This window comes from Anarhichas minor, unplaced genomic scaffold (genome assembly GCF_050575085.1).
Source record: "Anarhichas minor isolate MPS153535 unplaced genomic scaffold, ASM5057508v1 ptg000018l, whole genome shotgun sequence".
Taxonomy (NCBI): domain Eukaryota; kingdom Metazoa; phylum Chordata; class Actinopteri; order Perciformes; family Anarhichadidae; genus Anarhichas; species Anarhichas minor.
Genome location: NW_027466464.1, coordinates 9,717,883 through 9,741,595, shown reverse-complemented (window position 1 = coordinate 9,741,595; position 23,713 = coordinate 9,717,883). Strand labels below are relative to the sequence as shown.

Below are 23,713 nucleotides of genomic sequence, written 5' to 3'. Positions count from 1 at the left end.
GCTCCTTCAGTTTTGTTGTTGGTGTTTCAAATGTGTGGAGGAAACAGACTGGACCTTCCTGAAACACAGTTAGGGTTTCATCCTTTCACCTCATGTTGTCACGCATCACTAGTGTCAGCACTTTCACTCAAAAATCACTGCACCTCACAAGGAGCGAGCTCATGAACTCAGGTCTTCTGAGCAGTCTGCTAACTGACTGAGCTATTTGGTCACACCGCCTTCACTCAGCTCTTAAACACAGAAAACCTCTGGAACAAAACTAACATTTAAGCTCCTTTACAACAATGAGAGATTGTTCTGCACATTTACAAATAAAACACCAGATCACATTATGAGTCATCTTCAGCTCTGGTGTCTCTAATCGGTGGTGGAAACAGACAGGACCTTCCTGGACCAGAGATGGATTTGACCCCTTCTCCTCAGGGTGCCACGCGTCACTCACTGTCAGCTGCTTATCTCGGTGAGCTATCCCTGAAGCTCGAGGCCCACACATCTGTTCTGGGATTTGTTCTTCACACTGCTGCTGTTATCTTCTGAAAATCACATTTCCAGCCTGCGAGTCGAGAACCGAGCAACATGTGAAAACCAGGAATCCAACCCGCTTGACCATCTATGACGCTTTTAACCCTAACCCTAACCCTAACCTATACTAAGTACACAATGTAAAATATGCAAAAATGTAAAGAAACACAAGGTTTGATAAGATACAACATTATATACACAGTTAGTAAGAATTATTTAATGAATAATTAGAATAAATATTTAAAAATAATTATTTAGATATTAATATTGGATGTTTACGACATACTATACTGTAAGTTTAGTAAACTTACTATAGTTTACTTCGTATAGGTTAGGGTTAATATCCTAATGTATCCTTAATATATATAATATTAATATCTAAATGATTATTTTATAATATAATATTTTATAATATTATAATATTTATTCTAAATTATTTATTAAATAATTCTTACTAACTGTGTATATAATGTTGTATCTTATCAAACCTTGTGTTTCTTTACATTTTTGCATATTTTACATTGTGTACTTCGTATAGGTTAGGGTTAGGGTTAGGGTTCAAAGCGTCATAGATGGTCAAGCGGTTTGGATTCCTGGTTTTCACGTGTTGCTCGGTTCTCGACTCGCGGGCTGGGAATGTGATTTTCAGAAGATAACAGCAGCAGTGTGAAGAACAAATCCCAGAACAGATGGGCAGTCCTAGAGCTTCAGGGATAGCTCACCGAGATAAGCAGCTGACAGTGAGTGACGTGTTGCACCCTGAGGAGAAGGGGTCAAATCCATCTCTGGTCCAGGAAGGTCTGGTCTGTTTCCACCACCGATTAGAGACACCAGAGCTGAAGATGACTCATAATGTGATCTGGTGTTTTATTTGTAAATGTGCAGAACAATCTCTCATTGTTGTAAAGGAGCTTAAATGTTAGTTTTGTTCCAGAGGTTTTCTGTGTTTAAGAGCTGAGTGAAGGCGGTGTGACCAAATAGCTCAGTCAGTTAGCAGACTGCTCAGAAGACCTGAGTTCATGAGCTCGCTCCTTGTGAGGTGCAGTGATTTTTGAGTGAAAGTGCTGACACTAGTGATGCGTGACAACATGAGGTGAAAGGATGAAACCCTAACTGTGTTTCAGGAAGGTCCAGTCTGTTTCCTCCACACATTTGAAACACTAACAACAAAACTGAAGGAGCTTTACAGAAAAGAGTGATGGTTTATTTTAGCAGCAGGATGTGTGACGCTGCAGCAGCTCAGCGTGTCAGATCCGATGGCTCAGGGTGATAGAGGACTGATCAGGAGTCTGGAGGTTGTGGGCTCCATCCCATGGCGTGGTGAATTTTAAGGTCCAACACCCAAGATGAGGAAGTTAAATACTGTATGAAGATGTACGACTTGTTATGAGTGACTGGAGGTTATGAGTTTGTACCTTCAGTAATGCGCTACATGTTAAGGTCAACCAGTCAAAACAGAGGAGACAAATATGCAATGAACCAGACACGAGTATCAGATCAGATAGCTCGAGGTGATAGACGACTGCTTAGAAGACGGGAGGTTGTGGGTTCAATCCTTATGTGGTGCAGTGACTTTTGAGGTCCAACAGCCAAAGAAAGAAGTCAAATATGCAAAGAGAAGAGGTCAAAGAGAAGAGGTCAAAGAGAAGAGGTCAAAGCGTGAGTGACGTGATGGTGAGGTTACACAGTTCCCGGTTTGGATCGCGCTGACCCGGGTTCGCTCCTCACCTATGTGAGGACATCAATGTCCACTACCCCGGGGGTCGAGACGTCCGTCTCCTCCCGGGTTTTCAGAGAAATGAACGGAGAGGGTTATGGAAATGGTTTTATTAAAAATTTAGCTGCACAGCAAATTTTCAAAATTTGATCCACCCCCCACTCCAGATCTCAGAGTAACCCAACCGCACAGAAGAAGACCCACGTCTTCTTCTGCTGCTGTGCAGTGAAGAGAAGAAACCCCGTCGTCCTCAGGTCTGGTCTGGAAAGTCTGCACTCATCTGAGGAGAGAAGAAGAGAAGGACAACGTTAGACAATGCATCACATACATGTATTATTATTACTACTGCAACAATAAATACAACGGTATCAACGTTTTCATAGTGCAAACTTTATTAGTACATTTTTATGACAAACTGATATTTGTGACTTTTTTTTACGATATACTACAAAAGACATTTGAATGTTTATGGAATACTATACTATTTTTTATAACATACTATATGATATTTCAATAAAAGATGTTATGGCATATTATACTATACTTGTACATTTTTAACGATATTTTCACTTCTCTTTTAAAGCGTACCGTATCAAGATATTTTTATGGCCACTTGTATATGTTTAATGAAGTTTTAATGACATACTTTAATCAGAAATGTTTATGGCATACTTTACTTACTGAAACAATAATCAAAGTATTAAGACAACGTTTTGATTCACTGGTGTTCCCTTACTTTGACTCGGTCCAGCTTCCTCTGTCTGAGATCTCGGACGGCTGAGCTGCTTCTCATGAGCCTCCCTGAGGTTCTCCAGCTGCTCCGCTAGCGTTTTCTGAAGGACAGAGATGCGAACAAAACACATTACAGACACACAACCATTCACATACAAGTATCATGTCATTTGCAGTTTCCAGATGTGGAAGAACGGTGGTATTTTTGGGGCCCGTCTCTCACCTTGAACACTTTGTCTCCATTGTCTCCATCCTGTCTGCTGCTCCTCCCCCACCGCCTCTTTGTCTTTTCTCTGAGAACCAACAAAGAAGAAAATGAGCTCCTTAAATGTGCTGTAATATCATCTTCAGGTATTCTGAGGAGACATCAGAGATAATGATCTTCACACTGAACGTCCATGTCCATTACAGATCATATCAACAAGTTCATGAAGCTAAAGAGGCCACTACATTTAAAATATTTCTTATGCTGTCAATATTCAACAACATTAAACACAATGCAGCTGGTAATGAGAAAATAAATATCCTACCTCAGAGCTGTAACACAGAGACGATGTTCTCTCAGTTGCTCTTCATCACGTCTTCTTCCCAGATGTCATTGAGGCCAAACATCTAAAAGTGTGAGACAAATAAAAGCACTGAACATGCAACACATTCAAGGATACAATGACAGAGATATGCAGGATTTGGACAAACCTGAAGACTCCTCCAGAGTTCCCACAGACCGAGTCAACGCCAGACCTCCTGGAAGCGTCTACGAAGAAACAGAATAAATAAAGTCCTTCATTCATTTCAAGTTGAAACTTGTTACAAACATTCAAACAGATCTTGTTGTATGAAATAAAGAGTGGATATTTGCACTGATAAATTATCTTTCAGTTAATTTTGTCGTTAACTATTTAAAATAATTCTAATCAAATTAAGTCATGAAATATGTCGTAGAAGATCTTATTGGAAAGTGGACGTGACTTTGTTCTAAGAGCTTGATTTTTACTTTTTACTACAAAATCACCAAAGTTGTTTACAACTTCTTCTGTGATCAGTATCAATAAATATGATTGACAAACAATAAAATGTGTAATTTATGTAACAAGCAACTTCATCACTCAGGAAAAACTGATGATGTAACGTCAGTCTTTTTTATTTCATTCATAAATTAACTTTCAAAATAAAACCGGAAACAGACTAGACAGGATCATCACATCCGGATGTAGTTCAAGAGCATGTGCGCTAACTTCATTGCGCATCCACAGGTGGCGTTGATTTCCTCTGACAATAACAGGAAAACTATATAAAATCGATATAAAACGCCATGTTTAATAATCTATTGTTTACGTCTCGCATGATTCAGGTGAATTTGACCGCTGCGTCATTCGTTTATTCACCCCAAACAGTCAAAGTACCAACTGTAGAGACGTTAGCATAAGTTAGCTTTGAGCTAGCTACAAATGAAGCTACCTGTCCGTGTTTGTTTGTGTGTCCGTTCAGCCTCTGACTAAATAACCCAATAATGACAGAATAACTCACAATAAACTCCAGTTCTCCATGTTGTTTTCCTTCCTCTCCTGTTTCACTTTATCCTCCATACGTCTCTATGGAGCAGGTTCAGGAGGACTCGAGAACTTCTCCCGTGTGAGGATCCACTCAAGTTGCTGTCACTCGTGTGCGCATGCGTCATCGGGTCAGAGTTCACCGTTGAGAGCTAAGTAGAGCCTCAGCGAGATGACGCGGGGGGGAGGAGTCTTCCATTGTCGGAGTCATTGTACCAAAAATACCAAAAATATTAATAAAGATTCAGGATAGGCTCAGCTACTCCGTTTCCAACATTGGCTTACAGAGCATCAATATTATTTTTATCTATATATATTTTTAGATACATATATACATACACACACACACACCATAGGTTATGCTTCTAAACCAGTCTGTTGGTCAAATGTTTTGTATTCTTTACACAAGATATTTGTTTTTAAAGGTGACTGTTAGTCGCTCAGGCTTGAAGCCAAATCAGTCAAACGTATGAATTAATCTAGAGATTACAATGGTGATAAATCATCCTTTATATATAAAAAAGGAAAAAAAGGACAGAACTGAATCCAGATACGTTATCAGGATATAAATCTGTGATACAAATGGGTCAAAACACAAGATCAAAATTTAAAACTTTTATTTCAGAACCAATGAAATGGACTGCAATCCATCTGTGCCATCTATCTTAAAGAATACCAACATGAAAAAAAAAAAAACGGCAAAACGTGACAGCTGGTGCCAGAGATCACATCACAGACACTGGCTTCAATGGAGGGGACAGGAGGGCCGATAACAGTCTGAAGAACAACGTAGTCTAACTGAAGCCTTTCAGACTGAATGTGTGTGCGTGTGTGTGTTGGGGGGGGGGGGGTTTCCCCTCCAATGAAGCTGCCCAGTAGAGATGTGTGCTGCTGGTTTAGGGTCTTTGAACACAATACAAAAATATGAGCTGGAAGCACAGGATCACTTTTTCACCTGCTATGGCAAACTAACAATAGACACTGACGTTAACACAAGAGGCTTCAGTGCTTTAACTTTAAAACTTAAAAAAAAATATCAACCTACACCAGCTGACAAGTATAGCATAACAAATAATTCCATAACATTGTCATTTTGTAAATAGAAAAAAAGAAAACTTTATATTCACTCATTTAAAAAAGAAAAAAAAAGAAAATGCACCCTGGAACATCTTTCCACCCCACAAAAGATGGAGTCAGTTTGTTTGAGCACAAATGATTCATTCATAATACGATTTTATGGGAAGAAATTGGCCAAACCTTTTATTTGACTCAAGAGAGATGTGTAGAAATCACAATAGCAAGGTCCCTTAACATTAGAACTACCCATAATGCATCTCTGTATTCACAAGTCTCTCCGTCCTGTGAATCCATTGCAGGTCTGCAAACCGTCTGAATTCATTATCACACAGGAGAGCCTTCTTTTGAATCTTGGGTGAGAACCAGATGCTTCACAGGACCCAAAAATAAAAAAATGTCCACCCTCGACCCTTAATGTTCTCTTGAGATCCTGAACCCAACCAACGGAGCCTTCCCAGGAGCACCACTCAAGGATGTAACAGCAACCAAGTCAAATCGTGACCTTCCTTTTTGTTTTGTATTTTTGGAAGGGGGGGTGGGGGGGTTTGACTGTCAGTCACCACCGCTAACATTACTGAGGTAGAGATTCGTCCTGGGACAAGGACCGATGTTTTCATAAGCTCCCCAGCCAGAGAGGTGCCAGGTCTCATCTTACACATCTGTAGACATCTGTATATACTTTTCACCCAAACGGTTGGACAGGCAGACAAACAGCTGGGACACAGTACTCGTCTCTCTGTTCCTCTGTCTGTCCCGTGTGTTACGCTGGCTTCCTTTGTGAGCCGGTAGGCAGAGAAAACCATCGATGGTGACTGGGAATGAAACACTGGGACACTACACAGCTACCAGTTAGCTTATCTTTATAACACTTCTAGGCTCACACGCTGTCTTATCACCTCTGCATGTAAAGAACATACTTTCCCTTTGTTACCGTTGCTACATTCCTTCATAGAAACCCATCAAGTGACAAGTTGGGTGGCTCTTTTCCCTACGAGGGTCAACTCACTTACTGCTATTCTTCATATCCAGCCTGAAATTAAACTTCTAAAATACTGCAGTGTCATTTTTCACATATAAATGTAACATTGAAATGACAGTTTGAATTGATTGATTAGAGTGAAAAGACCTCACAGATGCTAAGAGAAGTAGCATGAATAGCTTGTGATATGTTTCGACATGGATATAGCTTAGAGGCTGAATCATAGTAGTGACCTCATTTATCCCCAAACTCCAGGCTTTATACACAGCCTGTAGCTTAATGTGTTCGACGGACAACTAAAAATAAGGGCGGGTCTAACTAAAGCAGAGGGAAGTCACTCAAAAACAAGGAGACGGGTAATCATTCTAAACCTTTGCATTCAAGTTGTCAAGCAAAGCAAAAAAACAACAACAAAAGTAGCTTTCTATGGCCATGTTTGCTCAAAAAAAAAAAAAAAAAAAATCCAATTGCTTCCCTTTTGGTTGAACAGTTTATCTTCTGTGCTTTAAGGATCACAGGGCATCTCTGCAGGACAAGATTTGCTTGTTCAGAGTGGCGTCCATATATGGAGATGTGGGGGCGGGACTTTGGCAAAGTTTGACAAGAGGATTTCTCAAGATTGCCTCGGGGTGTTGGGGGGGCAGCAACTGTTGTCCATGGAAATTGAGCAGCCGCTGAGGGGACAGTTCTGGAGCAGGTACCCCTGAGGCGCTGCGCTCACATGGACTCAAACTCATCGATGCGCTGCTTCGTGTTACCGGATCGGATCTGCCGCAGCGTCTTGTATTTGTCTCGGCCCGCCTTCACGTTCTCCGCGTGGAGAACGTCGTTCTGCGTCTTCTTGGTTTCGTCTCTGGCCTCGGCCAACTCTGAGCTCAACGTCTGGGAGAGAAAAGAGACGGAAGGATGAGAGGGCGATGAGGAAGGAGGAGGAAGGATAAAGACGAAGGAAAGAAGCAAAAGGTAAAAAAAAGAAAAAAAAAAAAAAGAGGAAAAACAACAGAGGGGTAAAAAAAAGGTATAAAGGTTGCAGAGAAGAGACGGGACAGAAGAGCAAAAATGGAAAAAATCATTTAAAAATCAGACTGATGCAAAGCCACTTATATATACAGCCTCTGTGTGTGTCTAATATGTACATCAGGGTTCCCACTAGAGATCATTTTCAATGAGGATCTTACTGGTATAACAGAAATGGACTAATACGTTCCTCTGAGTGAAGTCTGATTTAAAAGACGTGTGCTGCCGTGTGAAGTGACTCCACAACATACTCACAAAACACAAAACACTCTGGTCCATAAATACCATTTCAATGTTAATGTGATCCTGAACATAACAATGCCCTTTCAGATGACGATGTCATACTTTTTGGGGAGCTCTGGTTAATAAAAATCTCTTTGGTTGCTGTTTGAATTCTTCTTGCCATAGCTTCAGTCCTGGCTTATGCAGTAGCCCAGCCTAGATCTACAGGCCCTGTCGTGTATTCAAAGTGAGGAAAGATATTCAGAGATTTGATGTACTTTTATCGGATTGTTCGATTCATGACCAGTAGATCTTAAGAGCCAGGCTGCAGTCTAAGCCAGCAGGAGTTTAAAGAATGGACAGAGAAGGATGCATTATCTTACCCTTATTTGCCATTTCTTGGCTGGTGTTTCTTCTTTGCAACAAAACTGCTGTTAGAAAATAATATAATCTTGTTGTTATTTGTGAGACGCAAATCTCTTTTGGTTAAAGTAAAGAGGTGCGTTTATTTGAAAAGTTTTATTCAAAAAGGTAAGTTTTACACTCATTTTCGACCCCAGGTTGTTTTCTATACGAGGGTCATTTCTCATATATTCGATGGTACTTGTATTCTGGTATTAATCAAGTGTTAATAAAGCTTTTCAATGAAACGTTTCAGACTTTACTTGGAAGCATTCTCGCCAACCCTGGACCAATTTTTAAAGTCCCACTTTGGCAACCTTGATACGCGGATCGCCGCTGTCCGCACAATGAATTACTGCACAAAGTTGCATATATCACAGGATTTTGTGAGACTGAACATAGTCCGCCCCGGCTGATGGTCCCTCCTGGAGCCCCAACCCTGCCCACAGCGAGACAGGACCCGGGAAGCGGCGAGGTGTGCAAACTGTGAACAGGCTGGCAGGTCTGGCCATGCTACATTGGACCCTCATTCTCACCTGCAGCTGTTTCTTCACCCTCTCGTTCTTCTGGGCTTCGGTGACGCGCGCCTCTTCACTGCGGAGGTCCTGCTGGCTGACGCCCTCATTGGAGAGCTCTGAGCTGGCCTCTGTGTAGTTGTCATCCTGCTCATCGTGCTCGTTTTCAGCATTGCCACCCGGAGGTGCTGGCACCACAGTCATGGCAGTCTTCAGCTCCTCCTTGGTCTTCTCCAGGTCCTCCTGAGCTGACAGAGCCTGGAGGGCATGGAGACAGAGTGTGAAATATACCCATCATGTTAAAAGACATGGCTGAACGTCTGGGGACATCTAAAGAAGCCGGTGTTCCCCTGTAATCCTGTACCTTATACTGCCATTCTGAGGCCTCATCGTCTTTCTTCCTCTTGGCTTCCTCCAGGAGAGCGATCTTGGCTGTGAATTCAGCCAGTTCAGCAGCCTGGAGAAAATATAGACCAGAGAATTGTGTGAACAAAAACTTTTTAATATCCATGTAAGCCAGCCTGTAGTTGCTCACACCATCAATGAACACACACCAGTTGTTCCTGGGTCTTCTGCTGGTCTGCAGCCTGTCTGGCCAGCTCTGCCTTGGCCTCCTCCGCCGCCTGCCTCTCTCGCTCCAGCCTCTCGGCCTCCTCCCTCGCTCTCCTCCTCTCCTGCTCCAGCTCCAGGGCCCGGCGAGTCTGTTCCTCCAGCTCTGTGGAGGGCAGACACACCAACATGTGACACATGATCTCATCTTTCATCTTTCATCAGGAGGGCAGCAGCAAAGAGGAATAAAAAGGTACCTTTCTGAGCTCTCATCGTCTGCTCTTCAATCTGCCTCAGCCTCTCCATGAGCTCGTCCTTCTCGCGCTCTATCCTCTCCTTCTCTTTCTCTGCGTACTCTCGCTTCTTCTTCTCATTCTCCAGCTGAGCCCTGAGAAGTTTTGTAATTACATCTTTCAGACTTTTTACTTTAATATAGTAACAAATACAGAGGAACGCAGCAAATGATCCTGACCTGAATAAAGGGCTGGTAACTTCTGCAGAAGCTTTAACTGAACGCCTCAGATAATGAACGTAAAAGAGGAAAGACTGCCCTCTAGTGGAGAAGCTCTACTACAGCAGCTACTTTTGATTTCCATTGGACTTAAATATTCAAGTGGAAGTGTTTGGATATATATTCATGTATTGTCAAAAGTCAGTGAACTGTATATAGATTTTATATTATCTGCAAAACTTTGGACAGGCATATACATCAATTGGAATCGTATATAATATTTGAACTTCTTTTCCAGAAGGCTTTTCTCTGACCGTAGGACCAAACCAAATGAAGTACCTCTCCATCTGTTTGTGGTGCTTCTCCTCTCGGGCCTGAGCCTTCATCTGCTGCACCTCGATGGTGTCGGGCTTCCTCCTCCTCATGTACAGCTCGTGGTTCCCCATACACAACGCCAACACGCGCTTGTTGATGCGCAGTCGCGGAGCATAGAACACAAAGTCCTACATGAGAGGAATATATCCTTTAATGTGACGCAGGTCAAGTTTCCTCTATACGTTAAGAAGAAAGATATTTGTTGACTTTGTGACACTTTTAATAAATGGGACACTCACAGGCGCTTTCTTGTCAATAGGTTTGATGACAAACTTTTTGTCATTGAAAGAGATGTTTCGAATCTCACTCCAGGGGAAGCCAATCTTTGGGGTCAACCTGAGAAAATAAGTGGTGAACAGTTTAAACTTCAACTTGCGTCTCAGTCATGTGGTGATATACAGAACAGTGGGTGTTACTCCGTTGGTTGTGGAAGGTTTTCTAACTTTCAGCCAGCAGATAGTGCCTAGTGTGAACAGACCATCTTACAGGAAATCATGAGACTGAACACACTTTCAGTTTTAGTGAAGAGTGACAGAAAAGAGAAGTAGGTGAATGAAACTTCTCACTTCCTGCCAAGAGTGGAAAGGATGGTGGGTGTTCTTTACTCAAAAAGAAGGGAATAATAGATATTGAGGAAGTAGAAACTATCCCTCTTTCCTTCCTTTGTCCCCTGGACAAGAGAACAAGGATGTCAGTAGTGATGACTTCAGATAACAGACAGGAAGGGAAAAGCAGTGAAAGGAAATGCTCCAGAAGTTGTGATAAAATCTATCCTTTCCTCCACAAAGGGGTGAACAAAATATCTCTGACCAGAGAGGACAGGAAAGACTCTCCTACACCGGACAGTCTTCCTTTCTCCATCCACCCCCCCCCCCTTTCGGTTTCACCTCTAAAAATAAAAATAGCGTCGCTTCCTCTAAACCTGGTCAACATTGTGCATGTCATGTTGGCATCGGGCTCTGACAGCAGTACATAAACCTTTAATATTTATTGGCAAATGGATCTATATTCTGGTACAGAGTATCAGATTTGGGGCCACTGCTACAGCTAAATACAGTTTAAGAACATAAATAAATAAGTCAGTTACTGCAGACTGGCTTGTGAACACATTTACGTTTCCAAGAGATCCCCAAAATGAGTCGGTTGTTCACGAGCTGACCAATACAGTTGAACTGTTCTAGTGCTTACAATATGTGCTCTGATCTGCACATAATCCCTGTCCTTTGGACATTAGATAATGTTAAATCCTTGAAAAATCTATAAAACATATTAAAAACTACACTCATATGAAAAATAATCCAAAAGACAAAGACAGAAACTTACAGAATCACACTATTGTGGTTTGCTTTGTATTTTTCATCTATTTTGCTAACAAACAAGACAAAAGGCTCTGATCTTGAGATGAGGTTGGGTGGTTGAGTAGAACAGACACACATCGGTTTGTGGCACGTTGCATCATAAGCCTCCACCTACTCACTCATCCTCATGTCTGCTGCGGTTAAGTAATCAACTGCAAGCCACAGCTCCGATGCCCTTGTAATCATGAGCTTGTATATACATCAGTATTGATTATTTATCGGGGTCCCCACACTAAACACAAAGCATCCAAAATTAGAAAAATAAAAGAGTGTTTGACTCTGAAAACTGAGGTCTTAACACGTCTCAGTGGTAACTAAAAACTTCACTGTCGGGCCAATAGGCCATTTTATAGAATTAGACTGAATTTCCCCCCAGAATGCATCACTTATGTTGTAAATAAACTCAACGTCCGTGTGTGTGTGTGTGTGTCCCTTACTTGTCTTCGTGTTCGTAGATGTTGAGGCCAAGGGCATCCACACCCAGCCACAGCTGTGTGCCCTTCTTGTTTTTGATCTCAAAGTAGTTGACGCCGTACATCTCTAAGTCCTGGGCAATTTTAAGATATTCCATCATCGAGTCCTCTCTAAAGAGGAGGACAAGCAGGAGTTAGAAGACTATATATAACGTACGTTTTATTAAAAAACATTCACTGATATATAGTGATATGGTTCTCAGGAGAAGAAGAAGGAACGTCTGACACATACCTGAGCATTCCTCGGTGTTCTTCGTGCCAGGTCTGTATCCTGTCCTCCCACTGCTCCTTGGTCAGCTTGTGCTGCTCCAGGACTCTGTGCACACAAACACAATGACTTCACCTCAAGCAACGGTTTCCTCCAGAGGAAATCATTGAAAATTCCAACAGGGCACAAAACAACATTCCAGGTTTCAACAGGTCGGTGTATGATATCTCGACACTCACAGCAGAGCCTTATACATTGTGACATATGCTGTGTGTGTGTACCTCTGAGGCAGCAGCCTGTCATGGGTGAGGTACCCAGGCTTGTGGGCATCTTTGGTGTAGTCTCCATACTTGGCCTGGACTGAATATGACGCCAGTAGCACGGCTGTCTCTGGGGGACAGTAGTTCTCATCGTTCAAGATGGCCTCCTTCACCTGGTGAAACAGGAGGGAGGGAGTTAACAAACGGAACTTATTAAATGTATTTAAACTATAAATTTCGGATCATTTGAACTACACCAGTGAGAGGCTTCTTACCTGCAGGAAGAAGAGTCTCTGGGTGATCTCCTGAATGAGTTCCTCCGAGACATCCTCGGGGAAGAACTTGGCCCTGAACTTAAACTGCAGAGGGTTCTCTTTCTTCACATCCTGCTGAGTCACCTGGAAGACAGACACAACATCAGCATCCGATCATCTATTCATCAGCATAAATGTTTGTAATCTGGTCAGATCTTTTGATATATCTGGGGGACATGTGTTACTGGGCTCTCACAGATCATCCAGACAGCCCTGCATGTGTCTACAGTGGCTGGAGGGTCTCAACAAACAAACACACACACACACACACACACACACACACACACACACACACACACACACACACACACACACACACACACACACACACACACACACACACACACACACACACACACACACACACACACACACACACACACACACACACACACACACACACACACACACACACACACACACACACACAGCACTTCAATGTAAGCAGAATTCACTACATTTTTTTTCTGTACCCCCTGCTGCCTCTCACTCACACACTTGTGGAGTGTGAGGGGGGTTTCCTCTCAGGCATACTTTAAAAACACACACTGTAACAGCAGGAGTGTTAAGGCTGAAGGGTGTGTTGGCCTGAGCGAGACAGGAAGTCTGTTAAAAAAAAAGAGTCTCCAGACCACAGCAGAGCTTCTAGGCAAATAAAGACCCGAGGCAAAAAACAGACACTGACTGATGAAAGACAAACAGATAATATGGGAAGAAAAGCAAAAGAGAAAGGCCCTGACAAAGAACTAAAAAGAGAAGGAGGTAGATACAGTGAACGTAGGGTAGGGTAAGACAGACCTTCTTATTGAGTTTGAGCCAAGTGCTGTAACCTTTACTGTCCACATACTGGAGGCCGAAGAACCAGACCTCCCGCAGGCCAACCGTCTTCACCACCTGACAATAAAACAAATAGGAAGTCTTACAGGTGCTGAAAGCATCATGTTAAAAATGATGTTAAACTAAGGCGCCTGCAGAGCGTACAAACCGTGAGCTTTTAGGTTGTGGTTATGTCACTCACCTGGTCAAAGAGCTGCTTTCCTGTGGTATTAGGTTGGATGGCAAACTCCAGCTCTGCATCCATGGTGGTCACACGGACGTTGATCTGGAAAACACAACAAGAGGTTTATTTTGTTTGCCATATTACACAAAGAAAGAGATTTCACACGGACAGATCAGATACTGCTGCCTGACTGTCATTACAAAAGGTCACAATACCCTCAATTGTTTTCTAGTTTTATTGAACCGCACATTGTTTTGTTGAAAGTGACGATTGGAAGCTTTAGGGGCATTTTCTTTTAACTAGTCAGTGGAAGGGACAATTACTGGCATACTAAAATAATACGATGCCTCCCTCAGCCTTGAGCTCATTACTATTAGTGCCTTTTTTCTCTAATCTCGACTTAACATTCACTAATCTCCATCATCAATCGGGAAACATTACTGGTATTGGACCTCTGTTGGGGTCATTAGCTGCCAGTAAACAGCACCGCCAAAAGGCCAGCAGCAGCTGATGGCACAGAGCAGAGCGGGGGGGCTGACCTCCAAGTCATCTCACATTCTTCCCCCACACACACACACACACTGAGCTGTGTGTCGCCTCTGTAGTGGTTGACATCACAAGAAGAGAGAGAGAGAAGTGCACGGTACAGAAGGCGGCGAGACGGTAAAATGAGTGTGAATGCAAAAAGTTTTGCAAGAGTGCAGAAATAAACAACAACAAGCAGATGAGACAGAGAGCAACAGGAAGCAAGAGAGATGATCTGTGACGTGTACTCCCTCTGAGATTAAGTTACAGCGAGGTTACTGTAGATGAGCCAACTATACACAACAGGAGGGAAAGGAAAAGAGACACGGGAAGAAAAAACAGAGGAAAAGAGCCACTGGGCAATTAGACACAAAACCTCAGGAAAGCTGACTTTGCATTTCTCTCCCTCTACTCTCAGTATTTCTTCTCCCGCCTTCATTCCTCTCCGTTTCTCTGGATATCCCTGCGATGAATAATCCATGAAACTTGTGTCTATGCAGCACATAGCTGGACTCAGACCACAATGTATCTGCCTCCGCCTCCCGCTCATTAATTACCCATGAAAACTTTCTCCACACAATAGACATCTCGCATGAACACTCCTGCGTGGCCTAAACTACTACTGTAATGTGCGACAGTCCATTTATATCACATTATTTTAAGGGACTAAACCCACATGTTCCTAAGCTAACCTGCTTAAGGCCAAGCTGCATTTTGGTTGGAAAATAATGTGGGCAGCTTCCCGGGAAAAGATTAAGTCTGAAGTGACTAAATGATTATATTCTGCCTTCAGTCAGGGTCAATTTTCTGTTGATGCAGTTATTGTGTTTTGTGCTCTTTGAGACCAGATCTATTTGCCTGTTGCCAATGTGTCTTCCAATGAAGATTCCACAGAGAGACGTACTTTATTTTTAGGCTTAGTCCATGTCTGGGAAAACAACCCACAATGCAATGTATGCCAGTTATCTGCAGGGGAGGAAAAAAGAACTGGATTCACAAAAAGGATTGGTTTTCAGGCAATGAATGTGAAATGTGTGTTGGACAAGAGTGGAGTAGGGTTTTAGAGTGACTGCCTAAAATATTGTGCCGCTCTGCAAAAACTGAATATTCCAATACACAATACAGGAAATGCATCGTCACTACATACTGCTGAGAGAGTGTAGTAAGCCTTAGAAATGTGAGATGGAGAATTTTTTGTCTTAGTTTAGTTTTTGTGAGATGCTTTATGAAGGTGAGTCTAGATCACTGACATCCAATAACATCAGCTGCTTATTCTAACACTGCGCTGTCAACATCATTTCAATGAGGATATGGTTACATGATAGAACATGAGCTACTGCTCACTAGAAAAACACAGATTGACTCTGGTTACCTTTGATACAATGCAGATTTGCAATATTACAAAAATGTCTGTGGCAACATTCCCAGAAAAAAAATGCAGTATTACTTTTTCTCTATTGCATACAAAAAATAATACTACTAGAACTACTGACAACCTGAAGTTCATGTATCAAAAAAGACCCAAGACTCTAAGCACAATACCATTGTTTTCACGCAAATATAAATAGTAATAAGGACTGCTGTCTTAAGGATTGCCACTTTAAAACACAAACAACAAATGGATTAATATGAATCAACTCTGCTACTCATCATTACATAATACTGCAGGCTGCAGCTGGCCTTTGCGCAACAGATAACTTTTAACCAAGAGGAACTATCAGAAATAAAAAGCCCCTCTCTTTTCACACCATGCACGTCCTGCACAATATGATATAACTTGTAACAAATAAGGCAACACTTTTTAAATACTAGGGAAGCATATCATCCAACTCTTTCAAGTGCAGAAACAAAACATTGAATTAAGACCGTGTGTTGGTTTTAAGACTAGCTGCCTCACTGACTTTCTGAGATACGAGTCGTTGTGGAGAATGTTGTGCTGAGCTGGGGTTTCAAAGTGACCGGCCCTGAATGTCCCTTGCCCTGCATGCGTGTGGGGCCCGTCTGCCACCAGCGATCAGCTGTTAAACAGTCAACCTTTGTGCTGCATGTGTGTGTGTGTGTGTGAGGGCCTCTGCCAAAACATGGCCAACCCACAGAGCAGAGAGGTGGAATCCTGTGTAGACCAGACGGCCAGTTAATCCCAGAGATGGGGGAGGAGAAGAGGGACAACGACATGCCGAGGCACTGACACAGCTAATCACACACTCCGATAGGAGCCACTTTTGTAAGCCTGTCCTTCTATGACACAGTCTGTCTGGTGTCATAGGTGTCTTTCTAGATGCCCTTTAAGAATGTTTCTAAATCCCCCCCCCCTCTCCATTTCAATTGGGAAGACGAGTTCTCACTCAGACGGGCCCCTTGTTAAATGTGCAGCTGTTAAGTTACTGTAAGCAGTTTAGAGGAGCTTTGCTGAGAGAGGCCTTAAGAGAGAGACACACACACACTACAATCAGTAGAGTTGCTAATCTGGCCTGCTGGGCTCTGAGCAGCTGTCTGTCCCTCTGATAACCCCCCTGCTGGGTGAGGCAGGCTCCGGAGGGGAGGAGGAAAGGAGGGGAGAGAAGTAGCGGAGGAGGAATGGCTGCTACCTACCTACAAACATTCATCCTTTGGGGGAAGGGAAGGTGTGTGTGAAGCATCCCTTACACAAGAAGGCAAAATGATCTGAAAAGCTTCCAGGGATTTTACAAGCTACACTAGAGGGATAATAAATAGGAAAAGTGATTAGGGACCAAACATTTGTAAATGAGGTGAACAGGCAAACAGAGCGCTGATGTTGCCCGGTGCCAAGAACGCAACTCCTCCCTTCCAATAACCCTCACTGTTTCCTACCTCTTACAATTCCTGCAGAGTATCTCCTGAGCACTACAACAAATTCCCAGAACCTTTTTCTCCCTCCCTCCATTTCCTATTATTCTCAAATGTTATGTTCACCCATCTGACTCGTTCCTGTCCTGACAGTCCCTCAGTGCTGTGGTGATAATCCTCTCTCTTCACCTTGCTTCTGTACTTCCACAGAGACAGGATGTTGACATAGACCGGGCCCCCGATGTACACAACGGGCCCCTTCTCCGGCAAACGGGGAAACAGCCACGAGGGCAGTCTTCCTGTGGGGTGCTACATATTACCACCTCCTAATGAACCTGCCCCCGGCCCACCGATGTTAACTACTCAGCCTCTTGCACAACCACACAGGCCATGAAGTTGTGTTGGGCCAAACTTATATGAATCAGGCTATCAAATAAATATATGGTCTGTGACAGAGACGTCACTCTGAGCCGAGCGGCCGGCCCTCCGCTGTCCTAGGAGCTGTTTTGGTATGGTGCCCTGGTGACTCAGGGGACAAGAGGGGGAAGTGGAGGATGACATCAGTGCCTGGCTGTTCCTTTTCTGTAGCTTCCCAAACCACAACCCCCCCTCAAACACCCACCAACCAAAGAGCCAGACAGGAGATGCGTTTAGAGCTTTGAGCAACAAGTGGCTGAGACAATTGCCCATTTGAAAATCTCTTATTGTTAATTGAAAACAAGTTTTACAACTTGCAATAGTCACAGACTCATGCATGAGCTCTACCCAAGTCTCTTTAGAAAGAAAAAGCAGCAGGACAGCAATGAAGGGACTGCATCAGATTGGTTTTGTTTTGGTGTTGTTCACATCCCAGGACTCTGGCATTCACTCCACCCTTTAAGCAACAATGGCAGCAGTGTTGCAGTTGCAAGGCCTGTGGGTCTGGCACTTCATTTAACACTCTGGCTGTTGTTTACTTGGAAGAGGAGTATGAGGAGTGGGAGCAGCCACTGGGATGAAATACTTACCATCAGTGCTGCATTTCTCTATACCTCTGTAGAACACAGTACGATTAAAAACTGCTGAAATTTGGATGCCAACTCTCATGTCGCTCCTTTCGGCCTCTTACCGGTTTGGGCATCTTTGCTTCCTCTACTCCTTACACCGGACAGCTGAGAGGAAAAATCCACCACAGGACAGCAACACCACCTATATCACAGGACCTGAAAAAGCAAAAGAGACACATTTAAAAATCTATTTCACCTTGCAACTTATCATCCCACGCTATACATGTCACAGCCTGGGTTACGAGCTGAAACACAAGCCTGCAAGTTAGGTAATGACCTGGGTTGAACTGCCATCGGATACTGAAATGATCCAGGGAAAACAAGAGTTTTTTGTTATGAGAGCGTGTCACATCAATCAGATCTGGATGCTACACAACGTGGTCTTATGGTATTGTGCAGAGTCACAACCTCAAAGCTTATAAAGTGGTCTAATAAGCAAATGAAAGACCAATAACACACCATAACCTGCTGGAACAGCATCAGAGGAGGCTTTCTGTCACTGGTTGACAGTCTTAGTTACTTTATCACATGTGTATATATATATTTATATATATATATATATATATATATATATATATATATATACACACATGTTCATGAAACTATATAGCTATATGAATCCCACCTAGCTACTTCAGATGGAGACATGACCACTTGTAGCTTGAGAGCAATTAGCTCGCGTATTTACCCGCCGATAGTTGGCTTTCCGTTACACTGTAATTTAACCACGATTTTTATCAGACGGTCGACCACAACCGTTACAGTCTTGGTAAAAAAAAACGTTAACGTTAGCAGCAGCGGCACACCACAACTGAAACTATTTAAATACATACGTTTGACGTGTCAAAAAGACGTGTTTCACGCGGTAAAAAAAAACACAATTGTTAGCCAGCGGTAAATGACTCTTCTTTCCAAAATGCTCCTCATGAAGTGAGAAGGTGGCCGTTGAAAGCCTGACATTTTCACGCTAGTTAGTGGGTGTAGTCCACATAACGGTTCTCCTCGCTCATAACGTAACTTAACTGCTACATGTGGAGTTTCACAGCCTAAAAAAACAAAAACGTTTGGTCATCATTAATTCACCACATTTACCAACAAAAAAACGAGAAATTGTGACTACGTACGGCAAGCTACGGTGCTTTTACAGGCAGTTTAATGGGCACAACTTCGTTCAAGTCGTCCTGTCTAACGTGTCGTATACAACATAAATTGGGTGAACACGAGGATTTCCGCTATTGCACCAAACTTGGAAGAGAAGCTCATATTTTAGGGAGAGGCAACTCACCGTGGGGACGAAGTATTATATCTTTAAATTTGATAGGAAAAGCCCGGTGTCTTCACACGTAACAAAATGTCCACGGTGGGGAAATTCGTTCTGTTCGTTGTTCCTTATCTCTTAGTTGTTTTTGGCGTATCAAATTCCCGCAGAAAAACCGTTGAAGTCTTAACAATCTTAAGGCGATTTGAGGTGCTAGTGTCGAGCTAGCCGGAATACTACGACTTCCGGTCTTAACTTTAAAAAATAAAAGCCTCCTGAAAGTTTGAGAAGAAGAAAAACATAATTTAATGACTTTTAACATCATAATGATAACCATACTAATCTAATAGTCTCAACTACAAACAATAATTATCAAGAACAAATGTTAAATATAAGTATCTTTAGAGATTATGCAACAATGGTGCATCATTATGTCAAAACAACTGAACAAAAATAACAATAATTTCACTTTGTATCTTAAAAATCAAAGTTAAGGCTGCAAGTAAAGTTGCAAGACTTTTTTTCTGCACAACCAAATAGTTTCTCCCAACCGTTATTCATGTTTTAAGTTTACTTTGAAGGAAACATGCCTAATTTCCTGTCCTGTTTTCAGTTTCTGTTGCATACTTGATGCAGCTAATTGTGGAGATGTTCAATATGGCTGTCAGCAGCCGAGGAGTGGATGCATGGGGTATTCATCGTGCCATTAGCTGTATAGGGAGTGATTAATATCAGACTAAGCATTTTTTTATAGACTACCTTTGTCCCTGGCAGACTGCATATGTGCATTGGCTTGCCCTAGAAATAGAAATAAATTTGGTATGTGCAACAAATTTGCTGCAGAAAGAAGGGACTTTTGCATCCCAAACTGCCTGAAACAATTATAAATAGGCTTTATTTGAAAGTTTAATCATAAATAACCAATAATCCAAGGACCTGTTGTTGCCTACAACCACATAAATACATCTATATCCAATTTTATAATGTAGGCTAGTGATGGTCACCAACTCTTATCATTCCAACTGCAGTTCAAATGTATCATCATGCTTTATTTAGACAGTAAAAGCATCACCTTTAGGCTTGCACGTAACATTTGACAGTCAGACCTTTTAGTCATGCTTCTACAGCTGATCAGGATCAGTTTAGGCCTATAACCTGGTGAAATAAACATTTCAGCTTTCTGGCAGAGAGCAGGTTTGTTATTGGATGTAAAGGTTATTTTGTGCACTTATTTTGTCCTACCACCAGAGGTCATGGTGTCCCTTCTCTTGCTGTCCCAGATGACTTATTGAAAGTTCCTCCGTTTGAGAGAGATTCAGTGCATGGATTTACATTTGTGACATTACCCTGACTCATCATAACAATCCATTCCACACTGGTGAGGAAACTATTTGAAATGGCCAGGACCAATTTATCAAAGTATCTTCCCACAGGACGAGGGAGAAACGGAAGGAGGAGGAGACTCACCAGAGTCCTGCTAATTGAATGGGCGGAGCTGTTTGCTTTGGGACAACGTGCAGGTAAGGACACACCGTTTATATGAGCTATTAATATAGTGCACACAGAATTCACGATAATAACACAATAGAGCATGACATTCTCTTTGATGCATTGATGCACTGTGCTGGTAGGACGCACGGAGGCCGTGCCGCGGTGTCGGTAGGCATACTAATTATTAATCTACGGTTCCTTATGAAGATGTTAGCACGCCAACTTCCTTGATTTATCGGAAAAATTAAGTGTTTGCATGTTGACAAAGGAAACCTATTCAACCCGCAGTGGACATTTAAATGAATACAGTCAGGCTGACAATTCGGCATATAAATTGCTTACCAATTTGAATGAAATAATGACAACAACAAAAAAGATCAATACATAAATAATATTCGGCTTTGGGAATGAAGTTTGGCCATTGCAATTCATCTTGCGTACTGGTGTGCCTCTGGCGACCATTAATTCATTTTTTAAACTTTAATTGACGACAAATGAAACAAAACATGGAGGTTTAATATGGCACAATGAGCCTATCTGCGGCTGTCGGTGTGAACAGGGGTGTTTGGCCCTCATGGGCTCTTTACTTGTCACTAACAAAATTTAACTTAATGTGAGTTATGCATCATTCCCAATGTCCAAACCATTGCATACAGTGCAATCATTCCTTAAAACTGGGTGTCAGATCAAATGAAAAAGTTTGGTGAACTATTTTTCCTGTATATCTAATACAAATCATGTAATTTGGAACTAATTTGGTGTTTTGTCTCTTTAATCCTTTACATGCAGATGTGCAGTTCGTACTGAAGACAAACATTTGTATTGGTTGGAACATTTGGTTGAAACTGAAAGTGAGTGTGTGAGTTTTTCCTCGGAAAACACCAAAGCACTGGAAATCTGTTGACTCTTTTATTTCCATGTGCTCTTCATGACATCCCCAAGGCCACGTGGAAGTGTCACATTGTATTGCATGTGGGACTAGCCTCGGCCTTTATTTAGCCTGGCATATCACCACGTCACAAGATCTCTGTCCATATGACTCAGGGCATGCTGCTCTATTGTCAAAGAAATGAAAGGAGCCACTGTAGGGAAACTGGTAATTTAATGGATAATTGAATGCATTTGCTTCGCTTGATCTACCAGAAGTCATCAGATGCGTGTGTGAGAGTCTGTTTTTTTTATTGACTGAAACTAGCCATTAGTGCTAGAATTACAATTAGTTGAAAAATAAATAAAATGGTGCCATTATATGTGAATATATCTGCAACAGTTAGTTAAAAAAACATCTGCTAATTGGGCCTTTAACTTGGATCATTCAGCAGATGTTGGCACAGATCAAATTAGTGCCAGTAATGTTGTTAACACCCCTGTTTGGTGCACAGAGGCATGGATGTTGTTATGTGTTACGCAATTGCGAAAGTGTCCTGTGTGTGTTTTCCTTCCTTCCTTCCTCTCTGTACACTGCTGACCAAATTAAATGGACAGTGCATCAGTCTCTTTCTGTTCCCATTATTCCCTCTGTGTTCCTTCACCCGAGTCTACCGCTGGTCACCATTCAGTATTCCCTCTTCTCGTTGCTGTTCGAGTAATGTTTGGTATCTTTTAGGAACCTGCGAAAGTCCATGTGAAGAAGAAAGTGTGCTGAGCTGTCGTGTCCCGGGGCAAAGATGGGAGAGAAGCTGTCGGTACCGGACGACTTGGACGAAACGCTGGAGGTGCTGTCGACAATCAGTGGTAGGGATCCCTGCAGTAACTTGTCACTTTATCGCCCTATATGTGCACAGACGGTCGTCTTGGTCATAGTAGAAGACGTGTCGCACACTGAACTTAGACAGTGAACACAGTTGCACCTTGTGCATCATGTTCTTCAGGCAGAGAGCGACAGGTTGCATGTAAGCCCCTTTATTTCATTGCTGTGTCTCTTTGTGACGTTGTTGTTTAAAAGACAGATGTAAATAGTACCAGTCTAAATATAATATAATGTATCAAATACTATGACCAGTATTAACTATTGTAAATCATGCCAGAATGTGCTTTACCAAGAACAAGTCCGAATAATTGAGTTTTGTTGTCGGTGTGATTCGTTTTGCAGCCGTTCCAGATAAGGAGGGCATAGGTTTTGATTTTTCGGCCTTCTTGGTTGATTGATAAATCTAATGAATGCCACATAATGAAAAGTGTATGACCACCACAGCTTACTACCTTTTGAACTTCAAATTGGGAATATTTGTGTGATGATGAATTAGGTGGAATACAGATAATGCAATTTAGCTTTACGGATGGCACCGATCTTTGTTTTCTCCCCGTCTCCTGTATAAACGCTCCAAAAACAGTCTAAAGTCTAAAAACAGCATTTTGGTTTCTTGTTCCCTGTTTCAGACCTTTTAATAGCTGCCCACGTGTCCGATGTCACATTAAATAGTGTATAATATCATCATTCATGGTGTTAAAAACGTAGCCTCGTGCAACTTTTGGTATCATGTGTTGATGAAGAAATCCATCACCAGTTTCCTCATAAGGACAAAGTGAGTTGGTAGGTGTTATTGGGAAGATAATATGGGATAGTTGACACTTTCTTTATCTTGGAGAAGAAAAACACACATTATTGATTAATTCTGACACCAGAGAATGTGTTGATGCGCTTTTAAGTTGGAAATAAAACAAAAAAAACAAGGTGGTTGTATCTGTTTTTAGTGTACTTTAGTACCCTGGGCGAACCGTCCAAATCTCACACACACACACATATCTGCTAAGTTTGTATAATTAGCTGTAGAGGGGTTGATGTCATCCCTCCGCCCCTCTCTTCCTGCGATAAACACAGCAGACACGAAGTGAGATAAACAATCGCTCGTTCACAAGAGCAA

The 23,713-nt window shown here is 42.2% G+C and overlaps 1 protein-coding gene across 4 annotated transcripts; it reads right to left on the bottom strand.

Moving 5' to 3' along the window:
• Positions 1-5,121: 5,121 nt before the first annotated feature.
• On the bottom strand, positions 5,122-19,589 carry LOC142952625 (radixin). 4 transcript variants are annotated; one of them, XM_076094460.1, is made up of 16 exons: positions 19,386-19,589; positions 18,163-18,256; positions 13,740-13,823; positions 13,520-13,615; positions 12,683-12,805; positions 12,429-12,580; positions 12,172-12,255; positions 11,904-12,050; positions 10,348-10,444; positions 10,073-10,236; positions 9,540-9,670; positions 9,288-9,448; positions 9,098-9,190; positions 8,755-8,991; positions 8,200-8,247; positions 5,122-7,459 (listed from the first exon to the last, which is right to left on the bottom strand). In XM_076094460.1, exons 2-16 carry the CDS (start codon positions 18,172-18,174, stop codon positions 7,295-7,297), a joined length of 1,794 nt encoding a protein of 597 aa, XP_075950575.1. In that variant the 5' UTR covers positions 18,175-18,256; positions 19,386-19,589; the 3' UTR covers positions 5,122-7,294. The 4 variants fall into 4 exon arrangements, with proteins under 4 accessions (XP_075950575.1, XP_075950577.1, XP_075950576.1 ...); XM_076094462.1 differs by lacking the exon at positions 19,386-19,589 and adding an exon at positions 19,225-19,299; XM_076094461.1 differs by lacking the exon at positions 19,386-19,589 and adding an exon at positions 18,934-19,148.
• Between the last annotated feature and the right edge of the window lie 4,124 nt (positions 19,590-23,713).